At 46.6% G+C, this 12,178-nt stretch overlaps 1 protein-coding gene across 8 annotated transcripts; it reads right to left on the reverse strand.

Annotated features, from left to right (window-relative positions):
- Positions 1-757: 757 nt before the first annotated feature.
- Positions 758-10,755, reverse strand: NAT1 (N-acetyltransferase 1 (arylamine N-acetyltransferase)). Of its 8 annotated transcripts, none has more exons than XM_059882204.1 (4): positions 10,698-10,755; positions 9,394-9,476; positions 4,724-4,987; positions 2,197-3,171 (listed from the first exon to the last, which is right to left on the reverse strand). In XM_059882204.1, the coding sequence occupies exon 4, from the start codon at positions 3,164-3,166 to the stop codon at positions 2,294-2,296; it is 873 nt and encodes a 290-aa protein (XP_059738187.1). In that variant the 5' UTR covers positions 3,167-3,171; positions 4,724-4,987; positions 9,394-9,476; positions 10,698-10,755; the 3' UTR covers positions 2,197-2,293. The 8 variants fall into 8 exon arrangements, with proteins under 8 accessions (NP_001069040.1, XP_059738187.1, XP_005226219.1 ...); XM_005226162.5 differs by lacking the exon at positions 4,724-4,987 and adding an exon at positions 7,117-7,291; XM_005226163.5 differs by lacking the exon at positions 4,724-4,987 and adding an exon at positions 7,117-7,304.
- Between the last annotated feature and the right edge of the window lie 1,423 nt (positions 10,756-12,178).

Consider the following 12,178-nt stretch of genomic DNA (forward strand, 5'->3'; position numbering starts at 1 on the left):
GTCATCAATATATCCAAGAAAAAACAAATGGGTTTCTGGATGTGTGTGAATATGTTAAGTCATGTCTGACTCTCTGCGATCCCATGGACTGTAACTCCTCTGTCCATGGCATTCTCAAGGCAAAAGTACTGGAGTGGCTTGCCATGTCATCCTCCAGGGGATCTTCCTGACCCAGGGATCGAACCTGCATCTCTTGCGTCCCCTGCATTGGCAGGTGGGTTCTTTACCACTGAGCCACCTGGGAAGCCTGGGTTTCAGGGTACTCATACATAAATGACTTGGACTCATTTGTACAAAACTGCAACTTGTTTCTTGAGCCACAGTTTGATCTGGGTAATGTAACTTGCCACCACCTCCTCCCTTGGCATGGTCTTTTCAGAATATGAGAAAACCCTTTCCACCCAAGAGTACCAGGCATGACTGACCCTCCTGCAAGATAAAGCAGCAGAGTTGAACAAGGCCCATCATCAGGGAGGGAAGATGGTGCTGTAGGTCTGACATGTATTTATCTAGGCAGGGCCCCGCTTTACCTGGAGGAACAGGAGCCACAGGCTCATCAAGTGATTCACCCAGTGTGCACAGAATTGAACTCAGAACTACATACTTTGAAGCACATAGTCTTTCTTACCACAAAGAGTAAAAGGAAGTAAAAGAATAGAACTGGGAGACAAGAAAGAGGATTCAATGAAGACTCTACTGCAAAAAAGAAAAGCCCCATTAATAACCTAACTTTTCAAAAAAAACTTTGAGACTGATATTGTATTGGCCAGTAACATTTTAATTAACATATTTTTCAACATCTAGATTTTACAGATAATACATGTTTAAACTTTTAGTACTAGACAAAAATACCTAGTTCCAAAACTTGAAAATTCCAAATATCAGTGTTTGAAAAAAGGTATTAAGGAAAAAAAAAAGGTACATGTAAAAAGCTTACATGAAGAAAAAAAAATTTTTTAAGAAATTAATGAAAGAAAAAAGGTCCATGAAGAACTGTGGCTGCAAAAAGAGCCATGTAAGAAATTATTGGCTGTGTCAGTCTCTTGGTACTTATGTTAACAAGTATTGGTTTATGCTTTGTCTTGAGAACTATTAGGTTATTTGGAAGCAATATCATTTCTCATTTTTCTTTGTTGAATTACAATCCCATTATACATGTGGTATTTCTGCTCAAATTTGACATTGGATATATGCTGGGAGAATTTAATAAAAATGATTTCCTCTAAGTTCTAGTTACTGAATGATGGTTAAACATGTTCTAAGAATTCAACATTCAACCAATATGTGAAGTTTTCTAGCATATATCACTTTTTCCTCAAGAAACCATAGGCCATCATTAAAATATTTTAAACCTTCGCAATTATAAATCTGGAAAAGGTCCAGTTCAGTTCAGCCACTAGTCCTGTCCAACTCTTTGCGATCCTATAGGCTGCAACACACCAGGCTTCCCTGTCCATCACCAACTCCTGGAGCCTACTCAAACTCTTGTCCATCGCATTGATGATGCCATCCAACCATCCAGTCCTCTGTTGTCCCCTTCTCCTCCTGCCCTCAATCTTTCCCAGCATCAGGGTCTTTTCCAATGAGTTGGTTCTTCACATCAGGTGGCCAAAGGATTGGAGTTTCAACTTCAGTATCAGTCCTTCCAGTGAATATTCAGGAGACTGATTTCCTTTAGGATGGACTGGTTGGATCTCCCTGCAGTCCACCGGACTCTCAAGAGTCTTCTCCAACACCACAGTTCAAAAGCATCAGTTCTTTGGTGTTCAACTTTCTTTATAGTCCAACTCTCAAATTTTTTTTAAAAAACGTTATCTGATGTTACATGCTGACATTTTTAAAGGGTGAAATGATCTGATATCTATGATTTTCTTCAGTAAAATGTGGGAGTGTTGAGAAAATATGATAGATAGGCCTCTAGTTCCTAGTTGATAAACTGAGTGATAAGTAAATGGAGATTTATTATTTCATTCTCTCTATTTTTATAGACAGGCTTCCCTGGAGGCTTAGTGATAAAGAATCCATCTGTAATGCAGGAGAAGCAGGTTTGATCCCTGGACCAGGAAGATCCTCTGGAGTAAGAAATGGCAACCTATTCCTTATTCTTGCCTCGGAAATCCCATGGACAGAGGAGCCTGACAGGCTATAGTCCATGGGGTCACAAAAGAGTCAGACACAACTTAGCGACAAAACAAAAACAATAACAAAAACAACTTTTATTGACATTTAAATTTTTTGTGATTAAAAAGTTATAGCACCAGAAGTAATCATGAGACCATTTTTACAGCTTCCTCTAAATGGTAAAAAATTTATCACCATGTTTGGGGGTAAGCTTTTTCTCCAAGGAAATATTAAATATGTTTTTTAGATTTTCTTCTATTTCTTTCTCATTCAGTGTCTTAAACTCTACCAAATCTGTATTGTCCTTGTAATTGAATCTCCTGTAGGTGAGCGTGAAACCCACTAAGCAATGAACACCTTCTGGGGTCTGCAAGGAGCAAAATGACTTGCTTGTAAACACAGATGCTGGAGACTCTTGAAGGTATGTATTCACAGACTCAAAGTCTTTAATTGTTCGAGGTTCAAGAGTAAAAGAGTAGATTTTCCGATATTCATTCTTTTCCAAGAGGTCAGAATCCAGAAAGTCTTGGTTTGGGATGTACTGCTCTCTTCTGATTTGGTCCAGGTACCAGGTTCCTCTGTCTTCAGTCAAGCGGAAGATGCAAGGCGTCTGGGGCTGGTACTTCCCAGAAATTAACTCGAGAGGCTGCCACATCTGGTAAGAGCGCCCAAACCCAGCATCAGCTATGTAGTCCCTGCCGTCAATGGTCACCTTCAGCAGGAGGTGGATCATGGCGCTGCTGTATTTGTCGTTGAATGTGTTGTACACATACCCTCCCAGTATGGTGGTCTCAAAACCAATCATGGTCAGGGCCCAGTACAGAAGGTGGTTGACTTGGAGACACCACCCACCCCGTTTCCTCCTCACAATTTGATCAAAAATGACCTCTAAGTCCAATTCCATGGCTTCCCCACAGTGGATGTTAAGGTTCTCAAAGGGAATGGCTCGGATCTGATGCTGAAGAATGTCAGTTAATGTTTCCAAGTCCAATTTGTCCCTCGAGTTCTTATAACCAATTCTTTCAAAATATGCGTCAATGTCCATGGTTCCTAAAGGAGAGGAAAACAAAACAAAAGCAAATATATTGCTTTTATACTTGGATTTCTTTGATTAGCTTGATTATAACAAATGTATTTTAAATATAATATTTTAATAGGCCTTTAAATATTTAAGGCATAATTATATGCCTTTTGTGTGTATGCTTTTCCTGTTTTACTGCCTTTTGCATGTACAAGTTCACAGATGAAGAAGAAAAGTATCACTTCTTCCATGTTTTGAGCACGAGAAGTTGGAAATCCAGATGAAGTGATGAGTAAAATCACAAAGAGCTTACATGTGGTTTTCTTGGTGACGAGGAAGGAGAGGTACAAATTGGCATCAATGAAAATAGAGTTTACAAACAATTTCTAATATAAACAGGAGAATGATATAATAGGCTACTTGACCCGCTCAGTTTCCTCTTTAGCTGAACTTTACAGAAATTTCCCTACTCAACGCGTCAGTTTGTTCACAAACTGATTTATTCATTTATTCAGTAAATGGTTGCTGAAATTTTATTATGTGTAAATTACTAACCTAGTGATTGCTCGTCTTAAAAAAATCCTGTATTTTATGGGGGCTGGTATGACACAGATAATGAAATGAATTTTAAAAACACATGCAATTTCTTAGATTGGGATCCGTGCTCTGGAGTAAATAAAGCGAAGAAGGAAGATAAGACATGCACAGAGAGAGCTTCAGTTTCCAGTAAGGTGGGCAGAGAAAGCTTCACTGTAATTTTAAGGATGGGAGAGAAGGAGCTACCTCCATATGTGTGGGAGGATCACTTAGGAAGAACCAGAGAATTTTTAAAAAGTCTTATACCGAACCCTGCCTAGAGTGTCCAAAGAACATTCAAGGAAGCCAGGAAGAAGGAAGCAGAGGGACTGAGAGGAAGCCTGGACCGAGATGAGGCCTGGCCTTCCGGCTCTTCCTCTGAAATGAGGAATCACTGTGAGAGGGGCAAGGGGAAGCCTGCACTTTGGGCAAAGTGCACCGTCGTCCAGTTGATACGTATGGACGGGGACCTGCACACACGGAGCTGAAAGAAGAGACACGTGGCCCAGCCAGGAGCAACTCAAAGCACCTTTGCTCCAGGTCCAGTGCTTTGCTCACGGATGGCGTGTGGCCCGAGTCTGCTCTCTGAGACTCTTCTGAGGGACTCTGCTGAAGCCTAAGCAGGTGCTTTTCCTGCAGGGCCAGAAGCTGGTGGGATATTTGCCCAAAGCTAGTAGGAGATCTTGCTGAAGAATAGCACCCACCAAGAATTTAATGAGTTGAGGAATGAAAAGCAGGAGAAAGAAAGACGGGAAAAGACATCAATCAGGTCTTAAGCTATATCTTGCTTTTCTGGTAAGGTGAGTCAAAAAAAAAGTTCTTATTTTGTAAAATTCCATGTTGAAAAAGTTTCTGTCGATTAATCACTGATTGTAACAGTGGTGTATTACCTTTGGTAAGGTGACATGGCCTGAGGTGAGAGGCTTAAAAAGGCCTGCCCTAGGTTAATGGTGATAAGCTATGTATTTCTGTTGTCCTTCTTAATGTCTTTTCTTTCAGACTCACCTAGTTCTTTGTTTTAATCAGTTATTCTTCCCATTTTGCTAGCGTGTCAACTTTATTCTTGGTATCTATAATCTGATCTCCAAATCTCTTAAGCTTATTTCATTTCTTCTCAACTTTATATCCATCAGTTTCCTTTCTCAACATCCATAGAAGCCAAAAACTCGACATCAGACAGGGAGAGAACAACTGGTACTGAGCCAGACCACCACAGACCCTCTTCCGCTTCTATATCCAACCAGTGCTGGCAGGTAAGAAGGGCAGCTGCTGCGGAACAAAGAAATAGGATTTGGACCTGCCTAACCACTGCATTTCAGAGAAGGCAGCGGCACCCCACTCCAGTGCTCTTGCCTGGAAAATCCCATGGACGGAGGAGCCTGGTAGGCTGCAGTCCATGGGGTCGCTAAGAGTCGGACATGACTGAGCGACTTCACTTTCACTTTTCAATCTCATGCATTGGAGAAGGAATGGCAACCCACTGTAGTGTTCTTGCCTGGAGAATCCCAGGGATGGGGGAGCCTGGTGGGCTGCCGTCTATGGGGTCGCACAGAGTTGGACACGACTGATGCGACTTAGCAGCAGCAGCAGCAGCAACCATTTCATTTACCAGTGGGTTAACCCACCTTCTTTTATTTGGAAATTAATGTATACTTTTTTAAGTTATATTTTGATTTTAAAGTTTTTTCTTTGTTCCTTCTTTTTTTAAAGATATGATGATAACTTAGAATTTAGTAACCTCAAGTCCATTGAGAAGAACCCAGTATTGGAACCTGAATGCAGGCAGCATGTGATAACCAAAGTATACCTCCATGACTAAATAGAAGAATGATGAACTACTGAAGCTAAGATAGTAGGTGAAATACGGAGCCACTAGGAAGTAGCTGTCAGGATAAAACTGGATGAGAACTCTGCAACATTTATACATTGACTTGTAACTTAGATGTGCACTGATATATTGCTTCGTTTCACTTGATCATAAATACAAGAAAAGAATAAAAGGAAGCAGAGAGAACACACTTAGGGAGTCAGCTGAGATGTGTCAGAAAAGCAAACCGTTCTATGGAAGTTTGATGTAGATGGATTCTCAGCTTTAATTCAAAAGACTTGGAATGTTTCTTCTTCCTGGTTCACAGTTTAGAAATAATAGAAAAATAGTTTTAAATATATCATAGTCTTCCTTGAAAACAAAGAGCAGCAGTTCTGCTGGGACACGAATAGGAAGAATGTTTAAAATCACAAAATAGAAGGAAAGAGAGTGACATGGCCATCTGCACCGCACAGGGGACAGAGCTGGACGTCCAGTCACAGGCGATGGGAGCAACATGGGGGCGGGGTGCTCAGCCCACTTCCTGGGGTTTAAGTCACAGGAGGACCCGAGCACAGTGGGCCAGGCAGTCAACAAGGATGGGTGAACCCTGTTCAGGCCCCTGATCGATACTACAAGTTTTACCAAACACATCAAAGACTAGCATGTAAGGGAGCACCTGTCTTCCTTTAGCTTTAAGTATAATTGCGACGGCTTCCCAGTGGTGCAGTGGTAAAGATTCTGCGGGCCAGTGCAGGGCACTCAGGAGACCCAGGTTCCATGTCTGGATCAGGAAGATCCCCTGGAGGAGGAAATGGCAACCCACTCCAGTATTCTTGCCTGGAGAATCCAGTGGACAAAGCAGCCTGGCAGGCAACAGTCTGTTCAGTTCAGTTGCTCGGTCGTGTCCGACTCTTTGCGACCCCATGGACTGCAGCATGCCAGGCTTCCCTGTCCATCACCAACTCCCGGAGTTTACTCAAAGTCATGTCCACTGAGTCAGTGATGCTATCCAGCCATCTCATCCTCTGTCATCCCTTCTCCTCCTGCCTTCTATGGGCTACAGTTCACGGGGTCACGAAAGAGTTGGACGTAACTGAGTGACTAAGCAGCAGCAGCAGCCGACACGCATACACGCACAGGGCTACCTCCCCACAGCCTGTGCAGATGCAAGTCAAAGTGAAAAACTCAGAAGAGAAAGGCAGAATTGACTCCTTATATTATAGGACAGAGTAGAAAAATTGTGGCTAAACTACTTTAAAAACACGTTTTAAAGGTGACTGAAGTGAAAGCCATTCTACCCGCTGACCTACGCCTCGGGTGCAGAGGGTAAAGAACAGAGCCTGCTCAGAGCACCCTGCTCGGGCCCAGGGTGCTGCGGAGGACTTGGGACCGAGGCTGGTGTGGGGGGATGCTGAGTGTCGGCCACCTGGGTCCCCTCAGCCCCTGACAGGCCTGGCTTCAGGACCTGCACACGGACTCTTTGGCAGACCTCCTGGGGGCTCCTGGAGCGGCTGTGCCCTCCTGTGTGGAGAATCAGACGTGTTGGGGGCTTTGTGTCTTCTCAGGACAGCCCTTCATGGGGACTCACCGGCGTGATGCTTTGATTCGAGAAAAGACTCTGTCTGGAGTTGTGATTCCCACCTGGGCTGGCACTGGGGCTTGCCCAGGCGCCCTTCCTTCACGAGGCACTTGCTCACCGGGCCGGACTCAGGTCTGAACCTGGGGATCCTGACAAGTCACGTCAGTGGCCACCGGGGAGAGCTCTGTGGGAGAGAGCTAAGATGCACAGGATGAGGCAATTTCTAGAGGGCCCTGAAAGTCAGGCCAGAGAGACTTCTTCTGTCACCGAATGAATGCCCGTTGCTTCGCTGAATGGACAAAGGCCAACAGTCATCTGGCTGCTGCAATGTATCCCTAAGTGACACGGTTCTTCAGTTACCAGTTACCTCTCTGATGTAGCCCCGGAGAGCAGGTTGAGATGAACACCTCAGCTCCCAGTCTGGGGTCTCTACGCCTTTCACATCCAGCAGTGGTTTCAATTGTTTAATTTTATTTTACTTTATATTTTATTTTTGAGCTAGAGAAATCCTGATTCTTTCCCCAAACAAAATTGTAAGCCAAAGTATAAAATAGAATAATTGAAAACAGGTTCGTCCAGAGGCAGTCTGGCCCTGAGATGCTGCCCTCACAGCTCAGCGGTGCAAGCAGCCAGGGTGGTTGCGGACTAAGGTGGTGTCTTCCATCCCAGCTGCCCACACTTCAGACATGACCGCTTGGAAGAGCCTGAGACGGTGCGAGCGAGTGGATTTTCTTCCTGTGTGTGTTTCACATACTGTTTCCTTTACTCTGACTCAGTGATGGCATCCCACTGGATTAACACTAAGACTCACTCCCGACCCCAGGGCAGAGGGGCATCTGCTTGATCCTGGGATGGAAGGGAGCTGCGAGGCCAGCCCTGCTCTGAGGCCGTCGGACACCCCGCCTGAGCTCACCGAAGGCCCGCGGCTCTGCCAGGGCTCTGCGCTGGAGCTGCAGAGTCAGGCAGGTACTGTGGGGACCGCTGAGCAGGCCCCCAGAGCCCGTCTAGACGGCAGAAGCCGAACAAAGCCAGACTCCGGGACAGAAGTACGAGGGAGTTGATAGTTTAAAAAACAAATCTCATTTTGAGGGGAGGAATGGAGGAGGAATAAAGTGAGGTCCCAGGGGCAGGGAGTGAGGCCCCGAAGTCACACTCTGGGCCAGAAGCAGGGGCAGTATCTCCCGCCAGCCTTTCTGCTGTGACTGGAAGTGTTAGTCGCTTAGTCGTGTTCCACTCTTTGGACATCATGGACTGTAGCCCACCAGGCTCCTCTGTCCATGAGATTCTCCAGGCAAGAATATTGGAGTGGGTTGCCATGCCCTCCTCCAGGGGAGCTTCCGGACCCAGGGATCGAATCTCTGTCTCCTGCATTGCAGGCAGATTTTTTACCATCTGAGGCACCAGACAGGAAGCCTGTCATGACTAAACAGATTAAGGATGCTTGGGGCTAGTGCACTGGGAGAACCCAGAGGGATGGTATGGGGAGGGAGGAGGGAGGAGGGTTCAGGATGGGGAACACAGGTATACCTGTGGCGGATTCATTTTGATATTTGGCAAAACTAATACAATTATGTAAAGTTTAAAAATAAAATAAAATTTAAAAAAAAAAGAAGATATGCAAAAATGTAGATTGAAAAAAAAAATTGGTGTGACAATCACACGACCTAACTAAACCATTTAAAGTGAACGATTCAGTCCTTTGGTACCTTCACAACTTGGTGCAGCCACCCTTCTGTTTAGTTCCGAACTCTCTCACGCCCCCAGTAAGACCCCAGACTCGTGGGCAGGTACTCCTCAACCCCTCCCGCCTCTGCAGCCCCCAGGCGCCTCCCTGTCTCTTTGAGGGCTTCCAGCTTCAGCTGCTGCGAACAGCGCTGCAGACAGAATCTGTGCCCAAGTGCTTTTTCCTGTATCTGATTTCAATTCACTGGGTATGTGCTTAGAATAGAGCTGCCCAGCTGAAGAGTAGGATTTAGAGATGCTTCCAGTGGCTTTTCTTTCCCTGTGCTCTGAGTTTCTTTTCCTCTCCTTCCCACCCCTTCCCTTTGCTGTTCAGTCACTCAGCCTTGTCCAACTCTTCACTATCCCATAGACTGTAGCCCACCACACTCCTCTGCCCATGGGATTTCCCAGGCCAAGAATACTGGAGTGGGTTGCCATGCCCTCCTCCAGGGAGCTTCTCCAGGGAATCTTCCTGACCCAGGGTTCGAAACTGTGGCTCCTGCATTGCAGGCAGATTTTTTTTCCCATGAGCCACCAGGCAAGCCCTCCCTTCCCTTTTCTTACCTGTTTTTTTGGTGTCGAAGCTTACTGCAAGGACCTGTGAACCAGCCCAGTCCTAGGGTGCAAGTGGCCAGCCCAGTGATCTTCTGGATGAAAAAAAAAGAGGTTGCCTGGCAAGCCAAGCCCACAGCCCCTCTTCACAATGCTGAGAGCGCAGGCGGGCTGTGGAGCTGCCCGTCCAAGGAGAACAGCCAAAGAAGGTCAGACTCCGTCAGCAGAAAGGTCTGAATGTTTGTTTTGCCTTTTATTCCCTTTTGAGGAGAAGTAGAAACTCAGATTTGTGGGTGTAATCTACCTGTTTTTACAACTGGCTCTGAACTGTTGAAACCTGTCAAGGCCAAACAAAATAAGTCTCTGGGTGGGATGGAACTATATATATATAGTTGGCAGGTAACAACTTTTTTCTGAGTGCGAGAGGGTGGGATCAGCTATTGTGTGGCTGAGAAACTAAACAGTGACTCAAGGGAAGGTAAAGTTCAGTGATCAGAGAGCAAACAGGCATATGGTTTTTGTGGGCACAGGTCAGGGCAGGGGAGCAAAGTCCAGAGCAGGCAGCTCACAGGGCCCCTGGCTTTGGAGCCGTCCGCCTCCACAGGCTCCTCTCTCCTGCAGAACTCTGCTCATCAGTGCCCCGGGAATGCTGTCATCAGCCTGCCTGATGGTGAGAGAGTTGTTCCTGGCATGTATGGCTCCTGGAGACCGTTGGGCCCCTCCTTCTATCCAGAGAAAACCTCCCAAGAATTCTCTTACACTGTGCAGACAACGCAACCCAGCCTCCCTGGGTGTTTTGGGACCAATAGAGAACTTCTGATCCCTTAATGCCGGAGGAGCCGGAGTGACCCTGAACTTGCTGCCTGCAGGACTGACTGAGCCCTTGGGGACACGCTCAGTTAGGTTCAGAGAAGGTGGACATCACTGTTGCAATTATCTGAGAGGAGAACACTGTCCTCTGAAACACGTGTTGTACACATTAGCTATCTTTTATATATTCCTTTAATCCTCACAACAGACTTTCTAAGTAAGCTCTCTTATTAGCTCCAGCGTTCCGAGGGATAAACTGACATTTAGAGATGCTTCTGTGTCCTGCCGAGTCTTCCCAGCTGGCGTGTTGGGTGGCTGTGACGCTAACCCTGACAGCTGCAGTGGGGGTCTGCAGCTCTGTTATCCTGCACAGCAATTACAGCGTAAGCACGTGTCAGGCAAACTTCCTGAACTGTCCTAGGACCTGAAATTCAGTCTCCAGTCCCCTGGACTCACATTTGAAATAGGATCAAGCCCCAATTTCCAAGCATAAACAGGTCACTCACCGAGCTCTCTGGGACCCACGACCAGGAATCAGGGCGACGGCCACCCTTCCACTTCCTGGCCCAGCCCAGGAAGAGCTCTCCTTCCTGTCTGCAAAGTGCTCCACCCCCTAGTCTAGTTACCGTCACCCCGGAGCTCTGGGAAATGTAGTCGTGGGGACTTGGGTTGACCCTGTGCCCCTCCTGTTCCAATGTACCCTGGTGAGCCAAGGCCTCGGGGTTCAAAGGGGAGGGACCTTGTAGTCCACACAGTTCTTACTCTTAGGCAGCCTGAATATGGATGTCCTGTGTGTGCTGTGGGAGGTTAGGGTTTTGAGAGGCTCCAGGAAGCGCAGACCCATTAGCCTAGAGGAGCAGGAGGACATGGACGTTTTAAATCACTGCCCCCTCCCCAGGTTATGACAGCATTTCCTCATCAATTTCCAGGAAGCCCCCAACTTTCTATTCTTCTTCCCCAAGAGGTAGTGTGTAATGTGGTCTAAATGTGTCCACATAGAAGTTATGAGAGAGACATACATAATATGCTTTTGCTTCTGTGTTTCTGATTTATGTTAATGATATTAGCCCATCACTCTGCTGTCTCTAATGCATTTCCCTCTGTTTTGTTGTTGCTTAGTTGCAAAGTTATATCCGACTCTTTTGAGACCCCACGGACTTGTAACCTGCCAGGTTCCTCCGTCCATGGGATTCTCTGAGGCAAGACTACTGGAGTGGGTTGCCATTTGCTTCTCCTGGGGATCTTCTCCATCCAGGGATCGAACCTGGGTCTCCTCCATTGGCTGGTGGATTCTTTACCACTGAGCCCCCCAGGAAGCTTCATTTCCCTCTACGGTTTACTTCCGTAACTGTCTTCATGACACAAGTGTTGCCTTCTGCTCTCTCAAACACTGAGAGTTCTAGTCTGTGCCTCTGGTATGACTCAGCATGAACTTGGAACTCTCTGCCTGAAGGCTTTCTCCTGGCCTCTGCTTGGGCAGGTCAGATGGGCCTGCAACTAACGGCCCTGCAACACCACTTGGCCCGGAAATGGGAGTGGGAGCATCTGTTTCTAAGCATAAGCAGAGCCTGGCACCAATATTTCCACTGCTCTAGACAACCGTTGGAGAAGGCGATGGCGCCCCACTCCAGTACTCTTGCCTGGCAAATCCCATGGATGGAGGAGCCTGGTAGGCTGCAGTCCGTGGGGTGGCGAAGAGTTGGACACAACTGAGTGACTTCACTTTCAGTTTTCACCTTCATGCATTGGAGAAGGAAACGGCAACCCACTCCAGTGTTCTTGCCTGGAGAATCCCAGGGACAGGGGAGCCTGGTGGGCTGCCGTCTATGGGGTCGCACAGAGTCAGACACGACTGAAGCGACGCAGCAGCAGCAGCAGCAGCAGCAGACAACTGCATGGATGCTGTGTCCAGAGTGTGTGTGTGTGAGTCGTGCAGTCATGTCCGACTCTTTGCAACCGCATGGACTGTAGCCCACCAGGTTCCCAT

This window comes from Bos taurus, chromosome 27, assembly GCF_002263795.3.
Source record: "Bos taurus isolate L1 Dominette 01449 registration number 42190680 breed Hereford chromosome 27, ARS-UCD2.0, whole genome shotgun sequence".
Taxonomy (NCBI): Eukaryota; Metazoa; Chordata; class Mammalia; order Artiodactyla; family Bovidae; genus Bos; species Bos taurus.